We start from the raw sequence: 19,243 nt of genomic DNA, 5'->3' as shown, positions 1-19,243 counted from the left end.
CATTCAAATGGCGGACATTACAAAGAAGAATTCGAAATTTCATTTCCGAGTCATTCTCGGAAACCGACTTGTCATGCGTGACGTAGACTTAATTAAACTGTCATCTTTGATTAACTATGCTTTGATTGATAAAACATATATGTTTCAGTCTAATTCTTACCCCGTTGGTCAAGATTTGGGCACGTTCCAACTCTTCTCTATCTTCTAAGCTAAGGAAAGCGACTTGTAAACATGAAATACTTGGCATTGTTACAGACATATTGATCTACTATTTCTTGCAAAACAAATTCCCCTTCTATTCACTGCTCTTTACAAGTTAACTGAAATTGTTAAGAGTTTTCAGATTCATATATCAAACTCCTCGGCGATATCAGTTTTGTATTTTCCATCGCATTCGCGTCAACTCGTATGCTTGTATGCTTATGACGTTGCTAAGAGACTGAAAAGTGAGGTGGATAGGTCGAACAGTTGACTACGAGAAGAAACGGTGGAATGTGAATGAGTGGCAAACGCATCATGCGAAACAGTGCAGAATTAGTTTCTATAGCTACGCATGACGCAACAACTCCGCATACTAGTTTCCATAACTACGCATGTGACAACTCTGCAGACTAATACCCAGTCGTCCGCGGCCTGCAATCAAATGTGACCTCACCAGCCGTAATAATCGGTTCATTAAGGCCTGAAAGCGAGGCTTTCACTTTCGCAACAAGCCGTTCCCCTTTCAGCTGGTTGGGTGGTGAACAAGTTAAAAGGTTGAACAAATTAGAAACTGAAAATGAGCAGTGGAGACGCCGTGATTGCTGTTCGTGAAGAGCACGCCGTGATTGGAGGTGTTGCGGTTGCAAAGAAAACAGTGATAGCTGCAACGGATGAGGGGTTTGTTTGAGTTATGTATGTTGCACTTTCGCTTTCTGTTCTTGAACTCGCTGTTCAGGAGATGGACGACAATGGGAGATAGCTACATAACAAATCTTACAATACTAGAAGTGGAGTTGTTTAAATCACCTGTTTATATACATTGTCGCTCTGGCAACGGCCAAGAAGTCGAACAAAGTGACTGAATAAGGCTTTCCTTCAATATAATTTGTAATCCTAAATATCGGTAATTGGGTAAAGAATAGATCGCAAAATTCCAATTTTGATCTGATACTTGGACGTGTGCAAGGCTCTGTTCCAGTTCTTGATGTGTTTAAGATATAAATTGCTCAACAGCTGCTTCCAACAGATAGAGAAGTCCCGGGCGATCCTACATTGTGAGCCATACGCGGAAGTGATGTGTGACGCACGCATAGTTTTCTCGGAAACCGAAACCAAATAGTGAGTTACCTGTTCACGCCAAAAGTTGATTATATTTCCTCAAGAAGAAGAGTTAGTGTCACTTTCAAGTTGGTATAAACAGCTAGAACTTCGCCCTTTCTGAGAATATTTAAAATTTTTCCCATTTTTTCGTACTAGTTTCGTAAGAAATTCAGCGGGGTGCAAAAAGACTTATCTTTAAAGTTTGCCTCATCATTCGAACAGTACAAGAATTTATGCATAGTTTCGTTCTGAGTAAAGCGGCTCCTCTTAGCTTTCGCTCTCAATATCGAAGTCCGTCGCGCTTGGACGAATTCGATAACCCGGACTCCGTCAACAAAGGAAAATTAATTATTCCTTCGTTAAAAAATCTGAACAATAATTTTATATGCAATATTCTGACCAAATGTCTTTTTCTTCTTTTTATAGCGTGGTGGCTTTTGAGATAAATACCGTGCAGGCAGCTGGCGGGTAATTCAGAAAACTTTTTATTCTTCTGGTAGAATATTTTTTTTAACATAATAATTACAGTTTACACTTTCGTTGATTTAAGTTTCCACTGCATTTTTGTTGTATAACAAGAGGTTCTGAGAAGACTTGAAGACGCAGACTTCTTCGAATGCTGTGAAATAAGTTTCTTACTAATTTTTATGTGACCTTTCTGGCGATGGGGTTCATTTCTTCATATGACGCAATTTGAACTATGTGTAAACTAGGGCCCAGTCCCTTTATTAAGTTCGGAACGGGCAATGGTCACGAGCTTTCTGGGAAAGAACATAGCCAAGATTCGCGACTTCAGCTGCAGTTAAACGGGAAGTATCATGGGGTATTTTGTATCTTTTGTTAAAAATGATAAAATAAGACCTTCAATCAGCTGCCTTATAATTCTAGAATGACGAGAGGAAAGAAATAAACTCAATTCTTGAAAGGGACAACTCGTGATCTGTTCTAGCGCATTTTGGAAACAAAAATGCGAGAACTTGAAAAACATTAGCCTAAAATTTTTTAAGTTTCAATCCATATCGACCTTCTCTGTCTCTGGCCAGAGGCACTAATCGACAGTTTTATTGCACTGGGGTGATAATTTACAGCAAACTTAACAATTATTATTTCATAAGTACGTAAATTATGATCATCCGGGTGAGTGTAGTCCTGAGAAGGACTGTTTGTGGTGACTTTGACTAACGTTTCGACAACCTGAGCGGAAGTCATCTTCAGAGTCAAGTGAATTGTGGAACGTCAGTAGGTGGTATATACGTGTCTGGTTGTTAACCTGATTGGTCAGACAAACATTTTTGGGTTTTGAAATGACAGCAATTTTGCCTGATACTTCCCCTTTAAAAAGTCGGAAAATTTTCCTTCTTGTTAACTGGAGTTGACGAGCCGAGAGATAAGCTTTGATTCTATTTTCAATAGTTCTGGAAACAACAACCTCAAGGAGGCCGTGTGGCCCAGTGGTAAGGGCGCCGGACTTGAAATCCAGAGGTCCCGGGTTCAAGCCCCGCCTCGGCCACGCTTGTAAATAGCCAGTTGGTTTGCCTCCTGCCAGTTGGGATTTTTAACATGTTATGTTTGATTTGATTATTATTTGTTTCCTGTTATTTCTGAGTGGAATGCCTGTAAACTAGCTTTGGGTAGCTAAGTGCATTTCCACTATAAACAAAGCATTTATTTATTTTTTATTTTTTTATTTATTTTTTTTTTTTATTTAACCCAAGGCCAGCACTATCAAGCTACCCCCAACAGCAAGCGTTACCTGCTCCCAGGCCCGTTGTGATCGACGATCCCCCTGAGCGGGACTGCAGCTATTATTGCTTTTCGTGTGACCGCGAGTACGATTGGTACAATTTGAGAGGAAAAGGTAAAATCTTGCACTGCATGAAGTATTGCCTTAATTGGTACCACATATTAAACCTTGGAGGGCGAGTTAATTTGATCGCGAAAGGAGAAAGAGAGAAAGGGCCCCCTCCGCGCTTCTCCATCGATCGCGTTCTGCTCTCCCCCTTTGCGGTTCAGACACAAATTTGTCTCTCCCTTTCTTTCTTGGTATGCAGACCGAGTATCAAGAACTGCTATGACTTGTGTCGCTTGACAGTGAATACTCATTGATGTTTAATTCTCTTATTAATCAATAGAATCAGTGGTATTTGATGAAACACTTTCGTGCTATCGTCATGGTTTTATCGTAATAAGTGTTCTGTGCATGCGCTTAATCTATTTTTACAATAACGGTAAAAATTCACGCGCGCTGATTTGCTCGTAGCTATTGTCTGTAAGAGAACAGACAATAAAAATTTAACCCGCGCGTTCTCAACGACAAAAATAGTTACTTCCGCTTGTACTTTTTCCATGTTATTGTAAAAAACAAATCGACAGCAGTTTTCCATGGTCTGTACTCTTACAGACCATAAAATGACACCATAAAATATTCAAAACTTGGCATTGAAACCACTCGCCGCACTTGAGTTTTGAATATTTTATGATGTCATTTTATGGTTAGACCATAGAAAACTGACGACGATTTGTTAATGGTACTTAAATAAAGTGATTTATTTCTTTCCTTATTTTTATCAATTACGATCGCATGAACTGCTTCGCCATTGGTCACACGTCAGTTCTGCTCAATCGTCGCCTTCGAACGTTCCACAGCGCGAGCGGCTTACATTAGTTAATTAGGGAGCTTAAGCAACGACGACGGCAACGGCAACGAAAACGTCACCCGAAAATATATCTTTATTTCATTTGTGCTACTTCGCGATTATTTCAACTCTCTCAACTTTTAGAACAATGGCGAACTATCTAGGAACCAAATTGGTAGGAATGGCGTTCAAGTTAAGAAAGAAAATGAAAAATTCACCGTCGTGCGTTCATGTTCTCCACAAAACCTTAAATGTGATCATTTCACGTTTTACGTTGTTGTTTTGAAGAGGACGACATAGAAATGTACCAAAATGTAAAACGCACGTGAAGAGAGATTGTTTTTGCTCATTAAACCTTTTGTTTTGTGGCGTTGTCACCGTCGTCGCCGTCGTCGTTGCTTGACCGGCTCCCTAATAGTTCAGTCACCCTTTGGTAAGGTTATGATAACATGTTTTTTTTTTATTTTCTAGGCATTTGCTGGGTTCTCCTGCTTCTCCTGTTCTATCTGGTGGTGTTGGCCATTGTGCTGCCAATTGCTGTGTTGGGATATGTGCTCTGGTGTTGTTCCAAGTGTAGCGACAACGACTAATAATAATGTCTTGTCTTTTTTCTACCCCTAACACCGCCATTTAATCAAGATCTCATAGTTTTTCATTTTGGATAGTTCAAAGCTAAAATACTTTTCCAAAGACCCAGAAACACCCTTCGTTTAAAGACCTCAATTCCAGTGAGCCTGCAGCCTTACTATAATTCAGTATAATTGTCATAATTGTTGCGCTTAGAGCGGTTTTCAATTGAGTGTCGAAAGTAATTGCGTGTTTGCTTTGGTTTTGCATTACTACGCTCTGTGATTGGTTGATAAAATTCGCGCCACTTTCTCAACCAATAAGATGTAAAACCAAAACCAATCGTGCCTCGCTCGCATGCGTTTTCCCGCGCTTGGCGCCGGTTACATGAATTTGCTTTGAATTCTGATTGGTTCATTGCGCTGTTTGCTCCTGTTGTGATTGGCCAGAGTAATTACTTTGGTTTTGGTTTTACGACACTCGATTGAAAACCGTTCTAACTTGTTACACGGCTTTGAATCATTCTAAATACCTTGTAAGTAATAAGGTATAAACCATTCAGTCTGTTTCCACGTGCACCTTACAATATTAAACTTCATCATCCAGTAGCCTCCGATCCTTCGCAGACGCTCTTTGATTCGTTTCTTAAAACTTTGTGCAATGTAAACTTTCAGCTTAACATCCCGAACAGATCAAAATCTGTTAGTATTAGCTTACACAAAATTGTCTTTAAAAGGGCGCTACACCATCAGAGAACAGAGGAGACAACAATGTAAATATTTTGCCTAAATGGGGTGCCGTTGGTTATCGTGTCTTTTAGCGCAGCCTTGCCAGACAGTTAGCTCGTTTCCAAAGTCATTTTGTATACTCCGTAGGCAAAAGCGATTGGAAAAATAGAGTATGGTTGAGCATAGCTTAATACGCACGATCAGGTGGTCCTTTGCCGTTTTGGGTCGTTTCTCCCCATATTTTTTGCGGACAGAAACATTCCATTTTGATTTCCGCCAGCATTCGTTAAGTCTTGGTAACCAAGCGTTTAAACACAAGGCGTGGGCGCTAAGCGCTTGGCTTAGCGCCCGCGCCTTTTGTTCAGAAATCGCTTGCTTTTCGTCTTGGTTGTCGGTTGTCTGAATCGGAATGGAGTGTTTTTCACGCCTTATCCACCAAATACATGGGGAGAAACGGACAGAAAAGACAAAGGACCACTCCACCGTGAGTAACATAACTTTATTTCGGGATATATTTTGAAAACTTTATTTAGTCGAACTCCATTTTTCCAATCCAATCAAACACTGGATCGAAAGGTCGCAATAGGTCAATGTTAAGTTGTCTCCGGAATAATTGTTTCATGTGTTACGTAAGCTAATGTGAAAACAACGACGACAACAACAACTACAACAGTTTTTGTCCAGCCAACTTTTTCTGAGTCAAATGCGTGAGATTTTCGTCTCGTCATGACCGGTATTTCCGAAAACGTCACATGCAGCCATTTCCGAGAATTTCCGACAATTTCCCGAAGACTTCCGACCGTTGCCGAAAATGTCTGAAGATATTCCAACGACCTTTGAACCCTTCCGATTCGAACCGATTGTAGATGTTTGAAAGCTTTTGCGCAAATTTTAACGTGTTGTGATACAGTTAGGACACAAAGTCAACATTAAGCGCCTTTTTTGTGGAAATTCAATTGAATTTTTGTTATTAATTATATGTTAAGGAGCAACTCATCCGGATTTCTGAGTCAGGTGTGAGAAAGTGTCCTTGATGTGTGTCGATATCTTTCTTCTGCAGCCGTGAGACTCATGCATAATGCGTGAAAGTTGGCAGGGGGTGTCAGGGGTTAGCCTTATCGAGGACGTTCCCTGATACACACAATCTACGCTATTAGAATGACAGGAGTATCATTTTGGTAAAAAACTGGTGTGCAAAGGGGCAAGTGTTGCATGTCTGGGCGAAGACTCCATGGATGAAACTATATTTGGTAGCCATCCCTACATGGGTGGAACAATGTAACTATAGAACAGGGAGTCTTAGCTGATTTTTAATTGTTATAATTTAACAGCTGCATGTTTTGATATACAGGGTCATAATCCACCCACCCCCATATAGGGGGTTTACATAGGTAGGAAACACTCAGAGCATTTAATATTTTAGCACTATTAACTCCTCAGTTAATGATTCAAATTAGAGCCGTACATTTACGTTCACTGGTCATTATCAAATGGCCAAAGTCATTACTAAGGAGCGATTTTTTTAAAGTTGCAAGGTCCATACAAACAGCAAATGTTGAAAAAAGTTTGTGGGAAATAAAGGGATGTCAACTCTAAAAGCCCCAATGGTGATGAATATCAAGTTTCTCCTTAAATTATCACTACTTCCTTAAACAAGTAGGTTATGAGGAAAAAGTATATGATCACCAAAGATAGAACATGTTCATGTTCAAACAAATTCTCCCAACCTGTACCCTAACAAATAAAATGGTGAGGAGAATTGATGACATTTGGGCTGAAGAGTTTAAAACTCATATTTGTTTCCCCAGCAATGTTTCGAAGGTCTTGAAATGGAGAATTCTTCTTTAATACAATTTATATTTTATAAGTCAACTCAGTATGATTAAGTAATCAATATACAACAACTGTATAAAACTTAACTGACATTTAAATTGCCAATAAAAAAAACGATTTTCACAGATGGAAAGAAGAACCCAAGGTCACCCAAGCTGTAACCTATATTAAGACTCTTTGTCTAAGCTGGTTAATCGTGAGTATTCCAATGTGAAGTTTAAAAACTGTCACTTCACATGCCAGTTAAAGGCTCTTTGGAAACGTTTCAACATTTGAGCAACATTCGTTCAACAAACGTTGCACAGATGTTTGCAAATGTTGGAGTGTTCAAACGGCTTCAACGCCATTCAACATTTTGAGAGCAAAAATAATGTTTAATAGTTGTTGAATGAAAGTTTGAACCAATTTAAGGACGGTGCCTACTATTGTTACTGCGCATACGTTCTGCCCATCTCGAGATACTCAGGTTTCCTATGGGTGGTGCCTGCTAATACAGGAATATTTTTGCGCGGTTTAAAAATATACGGAGAAAGTGGAACTTAGCAGGTGCTTTTGGTTTCTCGAAAGAAAATTGGGGGGGGGGGGGGGAAATCTCATACATTGGTTTGTATTTTGGCTTTTTTAGAGATATTATTGCTTAATTATCTCTAAAAAATGCGTGGCTACCCCCAATTTTTATTTTGGAATCCAATAGCCCTTGCTAAGATCTGCTTTTCCCACATAGTCATAAACCACACACAAATACTTCGGTATTACTAGGCAGCGTCCTTAAATCTGATTCAACAGTACTCTTTCAACAAGCTTTCAAAAAAATTTTTCACTTTCAACAATGTTGAACTACTTGTTCAAACGCCCCCGACATTTGGCTACCAAAGCGATGAACTCATGTTGAAGCAAACGTTAAAACCGCTTGAACGGGGCTTACGACAGAGTGGGACGCAGTACATGTTTTTATAGGAACGGCAGATTAGTGGTTCAGCTCAGTTTTGCATTGTATTGATGTGTCTCGAACCCAGCGAACTATTTTTATTCAGTATCCAGATTTTCTGTGTCGGGTGCTGGTATCTTTGTGCGTCAGAGAGACATTGTTGTTGGGATAGTGGCCCGGGGGCCATTTGAAGTCATTGCCGCCGTTACCCAGTCCTTCTTTCGTCGTGAAAACTGCAAAGGACCGCGATCGATAATGCTGTCAGTTGACGTAGGATCTACAAGAGACCTAATCAGCCAAAAATAAACTGTAACACAAACTGCAAGGCTGATACTACGTGAAAGAGTTGACTTTGCGAGACAGCAACCCGACAGAAACCGACAAAACAGGGCTGCAACCGTGGACTGCTGTTTCGTTCTTATTGGAACTCGTCAGCACGGTGTAGCAGTTCTATATGAAACCAGCGACAGAGCCAGCTCAAATAAAATGCAACAAAACCCATGTCCTATCAAGTTTCGTCCCTTGGCGAAGTACTTCTTAGTTTCCATAGCTACGTTGTTACGTCAGCAGGAAGAAATTGCGACTTCTCAATAAGCCCTTAAAGCTTTAACGGCCGCGTAAAGGAATACCGGTGAGGCGGTTAATAAACACTGTATCTGAAATCGCTCAAGATTTAAAATGAGCATTGGACAAGGGGCAATGTTTGCTGTTCGTGAGGAGCGCGCCACGTTTGGAGGTGTTGAGGTAGCAAAAAAGACAGTGATAGCTGCTACAGACGAAGGGTTAGTATACGGTGTGACATTGATACTATAATACTGACTGATCATTTGATCATACGTTATCTCCTACTAGAAAGTTATTTCATTTAAACTAAATGCTTTCTGTGATAAAAATTAGCTTAGCAGACAAAGCCTGAATGGTTTTTTGTTGGTATACACTGATGTAGGTCGGTTACGCTCCGTTTGAGAAAACACGGAAGCAGACTGACAGAGCAAGTGATGAAAATTCCTTTAGTCGGCGCAAACAAATATATCACTATTCGAAACTGAAATTGTTTCAAATAGACTTGTCACTAAAATTTCCCTTGATGTATCGGTTAGCCTACCGTTCATCTTGCTTTGAAGAACTCAAGCAAGCATGGCCAACTCACTCAATTTGTATCTAGCTATGCCAAGAAGTAATTCCCTTTGTTTACTCTAAATTAGACCTAATTACCTCGCCGTCTTAACAGAGCTACAGGTCATCAGATTCCCCGTAGTTATTAATGTCCACGGAATAGTGTGGTGTTTGTCGACTGACTTTCCTCAGTCACTTAGAGTAGTGTAAAGCACAGCTGTCGCAAATTTTGTTGAAAATTTGTGGAACGAGATCACCTCAAATTGTGTAGTGAGAATATGTTACTTTACGAAAAACTGTCCAGTTTCATAGCGACATTATTTGTTGATTTCGTATTCGGTAAATCAGATGTAACGTTTCAGTTCTCATTTGCCTTGCTAAACTGTTATCTAATGTGCAGTCGAGCTCTCTAAGCTCTATCGAACAGGTCAAACAGTGTTCCGTTTGCAGCTTGCAATCGACGCCGTTGCGAAATAGGACAAATAGCTGAAATAGCGAGATTCTACTCAAGCGAGCAAACTTATTTACCGAGGGTAAAATCAAGTATCAACTATTAAGGCAATTTAACTAACCATGCAAGCTCACGAGGGATGCTTTCCGTCGAAGTTTGGTTTGTTGTAGTTTGGGTTTGTTGCCAAGGTCATTTGGGAGTGTAAGACATTTCTATCAGTTATGCAGGTATGCACTCAGTTCGCTGCGCGCGTCATTCATTTCCTCACTTTCTCGGAAACTGAAGCCTGAACACCACGAGTACGAGATAAATTTAATAACCGCTCTCAAACGACATTTTTATCTGTCAGAATACAAAAGGAGTTAATTTTGTGACGCTACGAAGTTACCACATAAAAGATTTTTCCAGTATTCTTCGCTAGTACATTTTTTAAAAGATGAAAATTAGCGATCAGAAAATCCGACGTTTTGACAACTCCATGTCGTTAGTGTAGTGTGACGGGTGCACGTGATCAGTCAGAGTCTAGAGTCCAGCCAGTGAGCTGGTCAACATCGTTTTGCACTGAAACTGTTTTGGCGAGTAGCGGACAAACGTCTTTTTTGAGGAATGCAAAACCGTCTGATGGAAAATTAGACAAAGACCGTTGCAAGTGACCTCAACCTGGTTAAAAAAGCTAGAACTTTGTTGTGATGTGAAAAGGAAGGAAGTGTTTGTCCTAATATGTGTCGCCGATAGAAATCTCGGAGTACAGTGTAATCGATCACACTGATCGCAGCAAAGCGACTGACATGCTGTAATATTTTGGGGTCAGAAATTCCTTATAGAATAAAGGCTAGTTTTGAAAATATTGTTAGGGACATTCCTTCGTATTATACTCTAATTTAGAGGATCACAATTGTGTGTGTGTGTTGTAGTCTAACAGTTTGTTTGAAAGTGTTTGACTCGGCTCAGTCGCTCACGAAATGTCTTGGTTATTGATTTCATTTTGCCGCGGGTCTGTACTCTGATAACTCACACTAAGAGGACATCAAAACGTGGTATTAAAGAACATCAGTCACGCTACGAGCCGACTTCTTTGTTCTTACCATGTTTTGACGCCATCTGTACCGGCGTTATCAGAGTGCAGACACGGCAAAATGAAATCAATTTGTTAAAACTTTTTGTTTAAAAACTGAATATATTTGCACTGTCAAACCGTTCCTGATTTATTTCATTATTGTTAAGGGAATATCTACATTCTCACAAACCAGTACTTGCCCTTATAACACGTTTACCTTGGATATTCATTGATCGGTTAAGAGTCGTCGAAACGTCGGATTTTCTTGCTAATTTTCATCTTAATATTTGTCAAAATCTTCAGTTATCAGAATGTTTTTAAAAACAGCAAGTTAAAGTAGTAAAATGATTTGCAAAATTTTAATTAGAGCTGTGGTTTTCAAAAGTCTATATCAGTATGCATTTATTACGACTTCATGTCTATCAATGTTAACTTTTTTACGTTTTGATTCAATGTGTTGTTTCAAGTCTTTCAGTTTGGACTGAACAATATAAATGAAGATAGATTCCCTTAAATACCTTTATTCTCTCTTTTTTAAAACCGACGAAGCAACAAAACTTTGGCCAACTTTTGAAGACTGGATTAGTGTTATTAGTTTTTAGCAGCCGGCTCACACACTCCCTCATTATGGCCTTCCATGTTCAAAAGGTCATGATAGAAGCAGAATGGATGAATTTTAAAAATTATATAAGATAACAAATTTGGCTTTCAGTTGCCAACGTGTACAGGATTCTACATAATCAAATATAACAACTTGCTCTTTGCTTGTGATAGCTATAAAATTGATTTGTTTAATTATTTACTGATGCCGCTGTGCGACTTTGCGTTGTAGCATTGTGCAAAGAGAGGCCGTGATCAGACAGCCAGCCACACTTAGCTTGCCTGGGAGGTAATCAGATCACAATAACTATTAGAGCGGCTTTCAATTCGTAAAACCAAAACCAAAGTAATTGCCTGTTCCGCAGTTCATAAAGGGACTGGGCCCTAGTTTACACATTACTCAAATTGCGTCATATGAAGAAATGAGTCCTATCGCCAGAAAGATCACATAAAAATTATTAATTTTACCAAGTTTGGTCATGTTTCATTGCATAGTAACCAGGCTGAGACCTGTCAAATGTCGCCCAAATTCCATACCAATGCCTCTTATTTTAAGATAGCGCTCCCCAAATCCATCCTGTTTCTTTAATTTTCCCGAGTTTTGAAAGCCTTTTGCATGGTTGCAATGTAACGACAGAACCTCAAACTTAGTAATCTGACTAATTTTAATGTGATCTTTTTTGTGATGGACTCCAATTTCTGATTAAAAGAAAATTTAAAAACACGTCCCCAGTCTTCATTTGAACTTTGGAACGGGCAATTACTCTATCCACTGGCAATCAAGAGAGATACAAGCAATACAATGAAAAACTTTTGAATGCAGAGGTCCACACAACGCAGGAATTAAACGTGCTGGTAATTTTGCCGGATCTCTCTTGTGAAAGACCTCGTGTCAGGCGTCACTTGAACGTGAAAATACAAAACTGAATGCAAGGCTAGCTATACTGTTAATGCTTTCTGCCTTTGATTATACACTTTTATATTTTTGTTATTTCATATTTACAAGTACGCTGTCTTCATGTCATGTATTAGCCAATCATTTTTTTCCATGTATTTTTTCAAATTTTAATTATGGAGCCATTACTGTATTTTCCTTCAGTATAGCTCTGGCCCTGAGGAAGGCTAATTCTATTAGTCGAAATATTGGCCACTAATAAATCTGCCCTTTGCCGTAGTGCCAGCCTTGCATTCAGTTTTGTATTTTTAATACTGCAATGAACCAATCAGAACTCGAAACCAATAACTTTGTTGGTTATAGGGGGAATTATTGGGGGCCAGTTGTCGATCGTGACACCGTTCCTGTTGTCATTCCTCTGCCTCACCCTTCCCTTCCTTTGTTTTCGTCTTGTAACTTAAACTGTTTTTTTTAAATATATATTTTGTTACCTTACGATTCAAAAAATTAATAGTTAAATGAATGAATAAATAAAGTTTGGTTTCCATGTTAGCACTTTCTCATTTCAATATTCTAATGAAATACTGGAGTTTGTACGAGTGCTCACGTTCAATCAGTTATCAAATGTTGTTTTCAGTACTGTTTACAATGCAACGGAAATTCGTACTGTGGAGACCGTGAGGTAAGGACTCCCTAATTTTAATAACTTTGCTATAACTTCCTTTTTAGATAAGTCATAGTCCATCTATACTTCGAGTTCAGTGTCCAAAAATGCACCTTACCCTGATGTTGGATACTTTATATAAGACCGACCTTTTTTGTCGTTTTCATATTGCGTAATGTTTGCCAGAATTATTTGTGTTTTAGTAAGAATTTAGGGCAGGGAACACTTTGTGATGTCTGTCATTTAGTAGTTCATGCATATCATTAGCGTGCAATTCAGGACGTAATTGATCGATTTTTAAACTCACCATCTTCTGGTAATCCTTTTTGGATCAAGGAAATACGTTTTAAATTTTCGAGACCGTCAAGGTTTGGAAATCAACTTCATGAATAATTCATCAATAGGGGGAGGAGACGGCCGACATTTCAGACTAAATTCATCAAGAGCAAACAAAGAAAATCACTACTGTGACCGTGGTTTGGATATGTGTTCCTTATTACCATACTGAACATTTTTCCAACTCTAGCCTTGGATTTCTCATCTGAGAAGCCATATCAAACACTCGAAAGTGGGTTTCATCGGATATCCTAACACCTTGAAGTCATTCAATAAAACTCGGCTGCACCTCGTTTTTTCAACCTACCTCTCAGTGTTTGGATATCTGATGATGAAACACGCTTTCTCGTGTTTGATATATTACTTAGTTAGTTAGTTAGTTAGTTCTCTCCGCGCCATGAGGCGCATAAGGCTGCAACTTTCTTTTTCCAACCAGTCCTGTCTTTTGCTGCAGTCCTGGCTTCAGCCCAGCTGGTCCACCTTTCTTGTCTGCACTCTCTTTCCACTGTCCTCCTCCACGTGATTTTAGGTCGCCCCACTTTCCTCTTTCCCTCGGGTTGCCACCCCATTGCTACCATACAATCATCGTTCCTGTCCTTTCTAAGCACATGGCCAATCCAGTTCCATCTTCTCCTTCGTATTTCGTCACTTATCTTTCTCACGCCTGTTATTTCTGAAATTGTGTCGTTTCTCATGCGTTGCGGCCACCATACTCTCAATATCCGTCTTAGACATGTGAACTGAAATCTATCCAATTTCTTCTCTTCGGCAGCTGTTAATTTCCATGCTTCACATCCATACAATAACACTGGTCGTACCAGAGTCTTAAACAGTTTGATTTTTGTATTCCGACCAATGCTCCTTGTATTCCAGATCTTCTTGAGGTTGTAGAAAGCTCCCTGTGCCTTGCTTAGACGTTTCTTGATGTCTTCCGTGCCACCACCCTCTTTTGTCACAGTCGCGCCCAGATATACAAACTCTTCGACGTCTTCAACTTCCTTTCTTCCAATCATTACTTTGTCTTCTCTTCGTGCATTCATTCTCATCACTTTGCATTTTTGCGCATTCAATTTCAGCCCCACTCTCCCTGCATTATCTACTAGTCGGTTGGTCTTGTCCTGTATTTGTTGGTGTTTTGATGAGAGAAGGACTATATCGTCTGCAAAATCGAGGTCTTCAAGTGTAGTTGTAAAGTTCCATCTGATGCCATTTCTTTGTCCTTCTGTTGTTCTTCGCATTACCCAGTCTACAGCAAGCAGGAATAAGAAACCTGACATGACACATCCTTGCTTAACGCCAGTTGTGATCTTGAACCATCTTGTTTGTTCTCCCTCATCTAGTACTGAACATTCAAAGTCTTCATACATGATCTTCACCATTCTTATCAGCTTGTCTGGGATCCCATAGGCCTTCATGATTTTCCACAGTCCTTCGCGGTGTACTGAGTCAAAAGCTTTTTCAAAGTCGACAAAGTGTGCATAAAGTGTCGCCTGCCATTCATTCACCTGTTCTATGATGTTACGGAGGATGAATATTTGGTCTACTGTGCTCTTGTTCTTTCGAAACCCAGCTTGTTCTTTTCTAAGGACACTGTCTACCCCGTTTTGGATTCTCTGGATGATGACTCTGCCCATTACTTTGCTAGCCACAGGTAACAATGTCACACCACGCCAGTTCTTGCACTCTTTCAGGTCGCCTTTTTTGGGTATTTTTACTATCAAGCCTTTCTTCCATTGTTCAGGTACCTTCTCCTCGTGCCATATCTTATCAAACAGTCTTGTCAGCTCCTTAACTGCCACATCACTATCTGCTTTGTACAGCTCCGCTGGAATGCCATCTATACCTGGTGTTTTTCCACTCTTTGTCTTCTTCAGTGCCTCCCTTACTTCTACTTCCCTTATCTCTGTTGTATCCATCTCGCTAATTTCGTCTTCCTCCACTTCGTTCTCTTCAATTGGGTTCATTGGGGCCTCCCTGACTAGCACCTCCTCAAAATGTTCAGCCCATCTTTCATATTCCTTAAAGCGCTTGAATTGACTAGGAAAAGCCGGTAATGTCCACGGTGCAACCTACAGCAGATTTTGCAGTGATTTATACAAAGAGTATTTTACAAACACTCTTTGTATAAACTGGAGAAGATCATACGGCTAAAAGATAGGGCGGTCTCCAGATTATTTTCATTCTAACTGCATTAATCCAATTTAAGTTCAGTAAAGAGATTCATTATGAAACACTTTTGATTATCACCGGCTTTAGGACAGTTCAGCCAATCATCCAACAACCAGCATTGCCTCCTCCTCCTCCCGTGGTTATTGTTCCAAAGGAGCGTACCTGGGTGGACTGGTGTTTTGAGTGTGACAGCCAATATGACTGGTACAACTTAAATGGCAAAGGTAAGAACCTGTTTAGCATCTAAACACTTTAAAGGTCTGACTCAGCATAAGCTGTTCTCTTCCGCTTCAGTGCTGCAATGTTGGAAGAAAGTCTTGAGAGAAATTCTTCTTTATGTGATCTCTAGACGTACGCCTTAGGAAATAAATGTTTGGTTTATCAGCAGAGTTGATAACTAAAGTTATAATCCATCAAATATTTTCGCTCGCGCGCGATTGGTCTAAACGCCTCACGTGACCGAATATGCCCCAACTAAAACTGGGGAATAACCGATGATATTAATGATAAAATTAAATTAATGTCAAGATGGGGGAACGGTTTGCTTTTGTGACAGAAGAAGAGATAAACCTGCTGGTCGATAAAGTAGTATTAAAAAACAACATACGCTCTAAACGTTTTTGACGGTAAACTGCTCTTAAACGAAATGTTCAAATACTCAAGCTCGTTGCTACATGTTGTGAAAAACTATTTGAAGGATAATAACCACAATAGCCTCCATTTGGCTTTAAAAATATGCTCAGATATTTGTCCTTGAACATTATCTGCTCCTCGAAGCTCACAGTTTTCCTCGAGCTTCGCTCTCGGAACAGATAATGTCCGCTGACAAATATCTGAGCATATTTTCGCGCCAAATGGAGGCTATTGTTTATGTACATTTGCCACCGTAAAGAGATTCGAGGGCTGACGTTTCGAGCTGGTTAGCCCATAGCTTTGATGAAGGGCTAACGTTCGAAGGGTCAGCATTGTTATCTCCTTACAGTGTATAATTTACCTTTAGTTATCAACTCTGTTGATAAACCAAACATTTGTTTCTTCTTCACACCGACACAGCACTACAGTTTCTTTACAAACTAATCCCCGTAGCCTAAGGACTCTAAGGAAATATTCTCGTTCTCACTTTAGTTATCAACTACTCTCTTGGGACCGAGAGTTTCTTTTCTTTTCACTGATGGTAGCTTTTAATGAACGTCGAATTCAGGCCAGCAGAATCCCTATTTTTTACGTTGGTCTCCATTTCAAGCAGTTGTTTTCCTATTTTATTGTATAGACAGGAGTGTTTTACTGGAAAATACACCACTCGTAAAATTCATACGAAACTACATCCAGGACCCGAGTGGCGTATTTTCCGTATCCTCACTAGAGAGGATATTGATGACGTCATTTCCCGCTTTTTCACGGTTGTTTGTGGAAACATTCGGTGAGAAATGGCGAAAGATAGATTTGTCTATATAATAAAAAGAAAATTACACGGTGGCTTGAAGATATGAATTTTATTTTCTCGTGTTAAAAACAATATTTTACTCACTCGCTGCCTTTGTTGGTAAAATCAGTAAAATTCATATCTTCGCGCCGTCTTGTAATATTCTCTATACCATTCTCAAATCCCACAAGCCCCTGGCACCTCATAAAAGACACACCCTTGTTGAAATCCCAGAGATATTAAGATTTTTGAGTGAGATTCTTTTGCGGGGTTAAGGTGATGTGATCTGCTCTTTTGTAGGGTCTTCTCCGGGCTTCCAATTTGAGTAAATCTGATTTTTATTTATTTATTTATTTATTTATTTATTTATTTATTTACAATGGAACAATGGGACAACATCTTGTCTGGTTGGCGTTGAGTTTATAAAATCACTTTTGTTTATTTTCTAGGTATTTGCTGGGTTTTGATACTCCTTCTGGGATACCTAATTGCTGGAGCTGTTGTTCTCTTTTTCGGAGTTGCGTGGCTTGTCTTGGCATGTTTAGCTGCTTGCTCGGACGACTGATGACGTGTGTTAGATTTGTCCTGAGTTCCATTTCCTTCACTTATTTGCGTCATGTAAAAAAAAGCTTAACAAAAACGCATTTGATCCATAAGTAAATTCCATAAAAATGTGTGCGAACGCATTATATTTGCGCAAAAGCACAAACCTGGAACGAATGTGGCTATGGGTAGCAAATCTAGTGCAAAATCGATGAAGCAAACTAAGGCAAAATTTGTGCAGATGTGGCGTTTGCTTCAGATTTGCTTTAGTTTTGCTCTTCATGTAAATCCATTTTTTTTTTCATCCTAGCCTGTTCCAGGCTCCTTCGCGCGTCTCTCTAGGAGCCTGGAACAGGCTATTTTCATCCATGCACAGATGGAAACGTGCTAAATGAAGAGCTCCCCTATGAATGGCCACACCATAGGGGTTTTCTTTTAGACGTTGGGGGAGATTCTCGATGTGTTAACAACAAAATGGAATACAACAATACATCGTTGTTTATACGCTCGATTGCAAAAACGTTGACACCTAAAAAGCATAAACCATGAACGATGAGACCCAACGGATTTGTGGGTAGTGTTTAAAAAGTGGTCCTTGTTGGCCAACTTGACACTTTAAGGAAAGCTTGGACAGTTTCCATCATTCACCACGTGCAACCAAGTTTGGTTATCAACCGTCGCACGAGAATAGAATATTATGCACATAAATTTAGTACACTTATACCCATAAAGCCATTGGGTCTCATCGTTCACGGTTTATGCTTTTTAGGTGTCAACGTTTTTGCAATCGAGTGTATCCATTCTTATGTCAATTCTTATCTCAATGCTACAGTAAAGCATAGTTAATTGAGCGACTGGTTATGAAGCCTTGCCATGTTCAAAGTTGGTTGATAACAATGGTGCTGCAATTTAGGTTGGAAGGGTCTGGAAGGGCCGCGACCGTGCACAATCCTTTGTTTTAACGTTCACACTACAGCTGAATATTTTAACAGGAACGTTTCTATTGGCCAGTTGCTCCAACACATTTCAAAATCTATTGTAGTTTGTGCACGGTAAAGGCCAAAAATGCTAACAAAAACATCTACATAACAAAGAAACTTGTTTGGCTTCATAACCATTCTCCTTTATTACGGCTTCGATTACGTCTTCCCCTAGTCTATCCACCTTCAAAAGAAAGCTTCTTGATTTCCTCAGTTAATTGCATGAAACGTCCGACTCTGTTATGTCTTTATAGTCTTACCACCGAATGTTAAAAAACCTAAATACAATGTCTTTACTAGTCTTACGGTCCTAACATATATCCGAGGAGACCTCTCAGTATTAGCCCGGGGGTCTCTTGCGGTCTCCTCGCCACTTCTTACTTCTTTTTTTACTATTATTATTCACTCTAAACTTATGTAAGATCTTAGTCTATTATTCACTGTAACTTTCTATGATTGTATGTCGTGGTGAATAAATAAATAAAATAAATAAAATAACTTTGAGTAAAGGTAGCATTTTTGTATTACTAGTACTATTTTGTATTATTATTATTATTATTTGGGAAATGTCGTATTTTTGTAAAACAGCAACTGTGAACCCCTACACCAACTGTAATACACCAATTAAAAGGTTTTATCTGGGGCATTGTACAAATCATTCCAGCTAAGACAAAGGAAGTAACAGAAAAGAATGAAAAGTGTTTAAAACGAGAAAATAAAAACCTTAAAATACACCTCACTTCTCGTATACACTGGGTATACCCCTAAAATATAGCTTAATTTGCAGATCTCAGTACATAGTTTCTTGTCAAATATTGACTTGGTCTTAAAAGTGTAAGAGGAAAAAGTTACAAAAAATGGAGGGGTGGTTAATCATGCCTCATGTTGGAGGGGGGTGAGATTTTATGCTTCCATTGTGCAGATCTCTCCAGTATCTGTTTGGTGTCCAAATTTCATATGAATTGACCCAATATTAGCACGTAATGACTTCTTGTGCCATATTGCACTCTTGGGA

General features: G+C 39.4%; 2 protein-coding genes, 1 long non-coding RNA gene and 1 other non-coding gene across 4 annotated transcripts in view; all 4 read left to right on the top strand.

Annotated features, from left to right (window-relative positions):
- Positions 1–19,243, top strand: part of LOC146452553 (uncharacterized) — a 172,781-nt gene that overhangs the window by 40,473 nt on the left and 113,065 nt on the right. The gene's annotated exons all lie outside the window — the stretch shown is intronic.
- On the top strand, positions 669–5,119 carry LOC146452566 (uncharacterized). The gene is made up of 4 exons (XM_085097576.1): positions 669–879; positions 1,729–1,770; positions 3,018–3,160; positions 4,410–5,119. The coding sequence occupies exons 1-4, from the start codon at positions 779–781 to the stop codon at positions 4,526–4,528; spliced, it is 405 nt and encodes a 134-aa protein (XP_084953702.1). The 5' UTR covers positions 669–778; the 3' UTR covers positions 4,529–5,119.
- Trnas-uga (transfer RNA serine (anticodon UGA)) lies at positions 2,740–2,812 on the top strand. Its single transcript has one exon. It is a non-coding gene; the product is annotated as a tRNA-Ser (tRNA).
- Positions 8,519–18,741, top strand: LOC146452565 (uncharacterized). Its single transcript, XM_085097573.1, has 5 exons — positions 8,519–8,776; positions 11,451–11,507; positions 12,751–12,795; positions 15,370–15,506; positions 17,155–18,741. The coding sequence occupies exons 1-5, from the start codon at positions 8,673–8,675 to the stop codon at positions 17,268–17,270; spliced, it is 459 nt and encodes a 152-aa protein (XP_084953699.1). The 5' UTR covers positions 8,519–8,672; the 3' UTR covers positions 17,271–18,741.

Source organism: Pavona decussata, unplaced genomic scaffold (genome assembly GCF_977016875.1).
Source record: "Pavona decussata unplaced genomic scaffold, jaPavDecu1.1 SCAFFOLD_366, whole genome shotgun sequence".
Lineage (NCBI taxonomy): Eukaryota > Metazoa > Cnidaria > Anthozoa > Scleractinia > Agariciidae > Pavona > Pavona decussata.
This window is presented reverse-complemented; position numbering and strand designations above follow the sequence as displayed.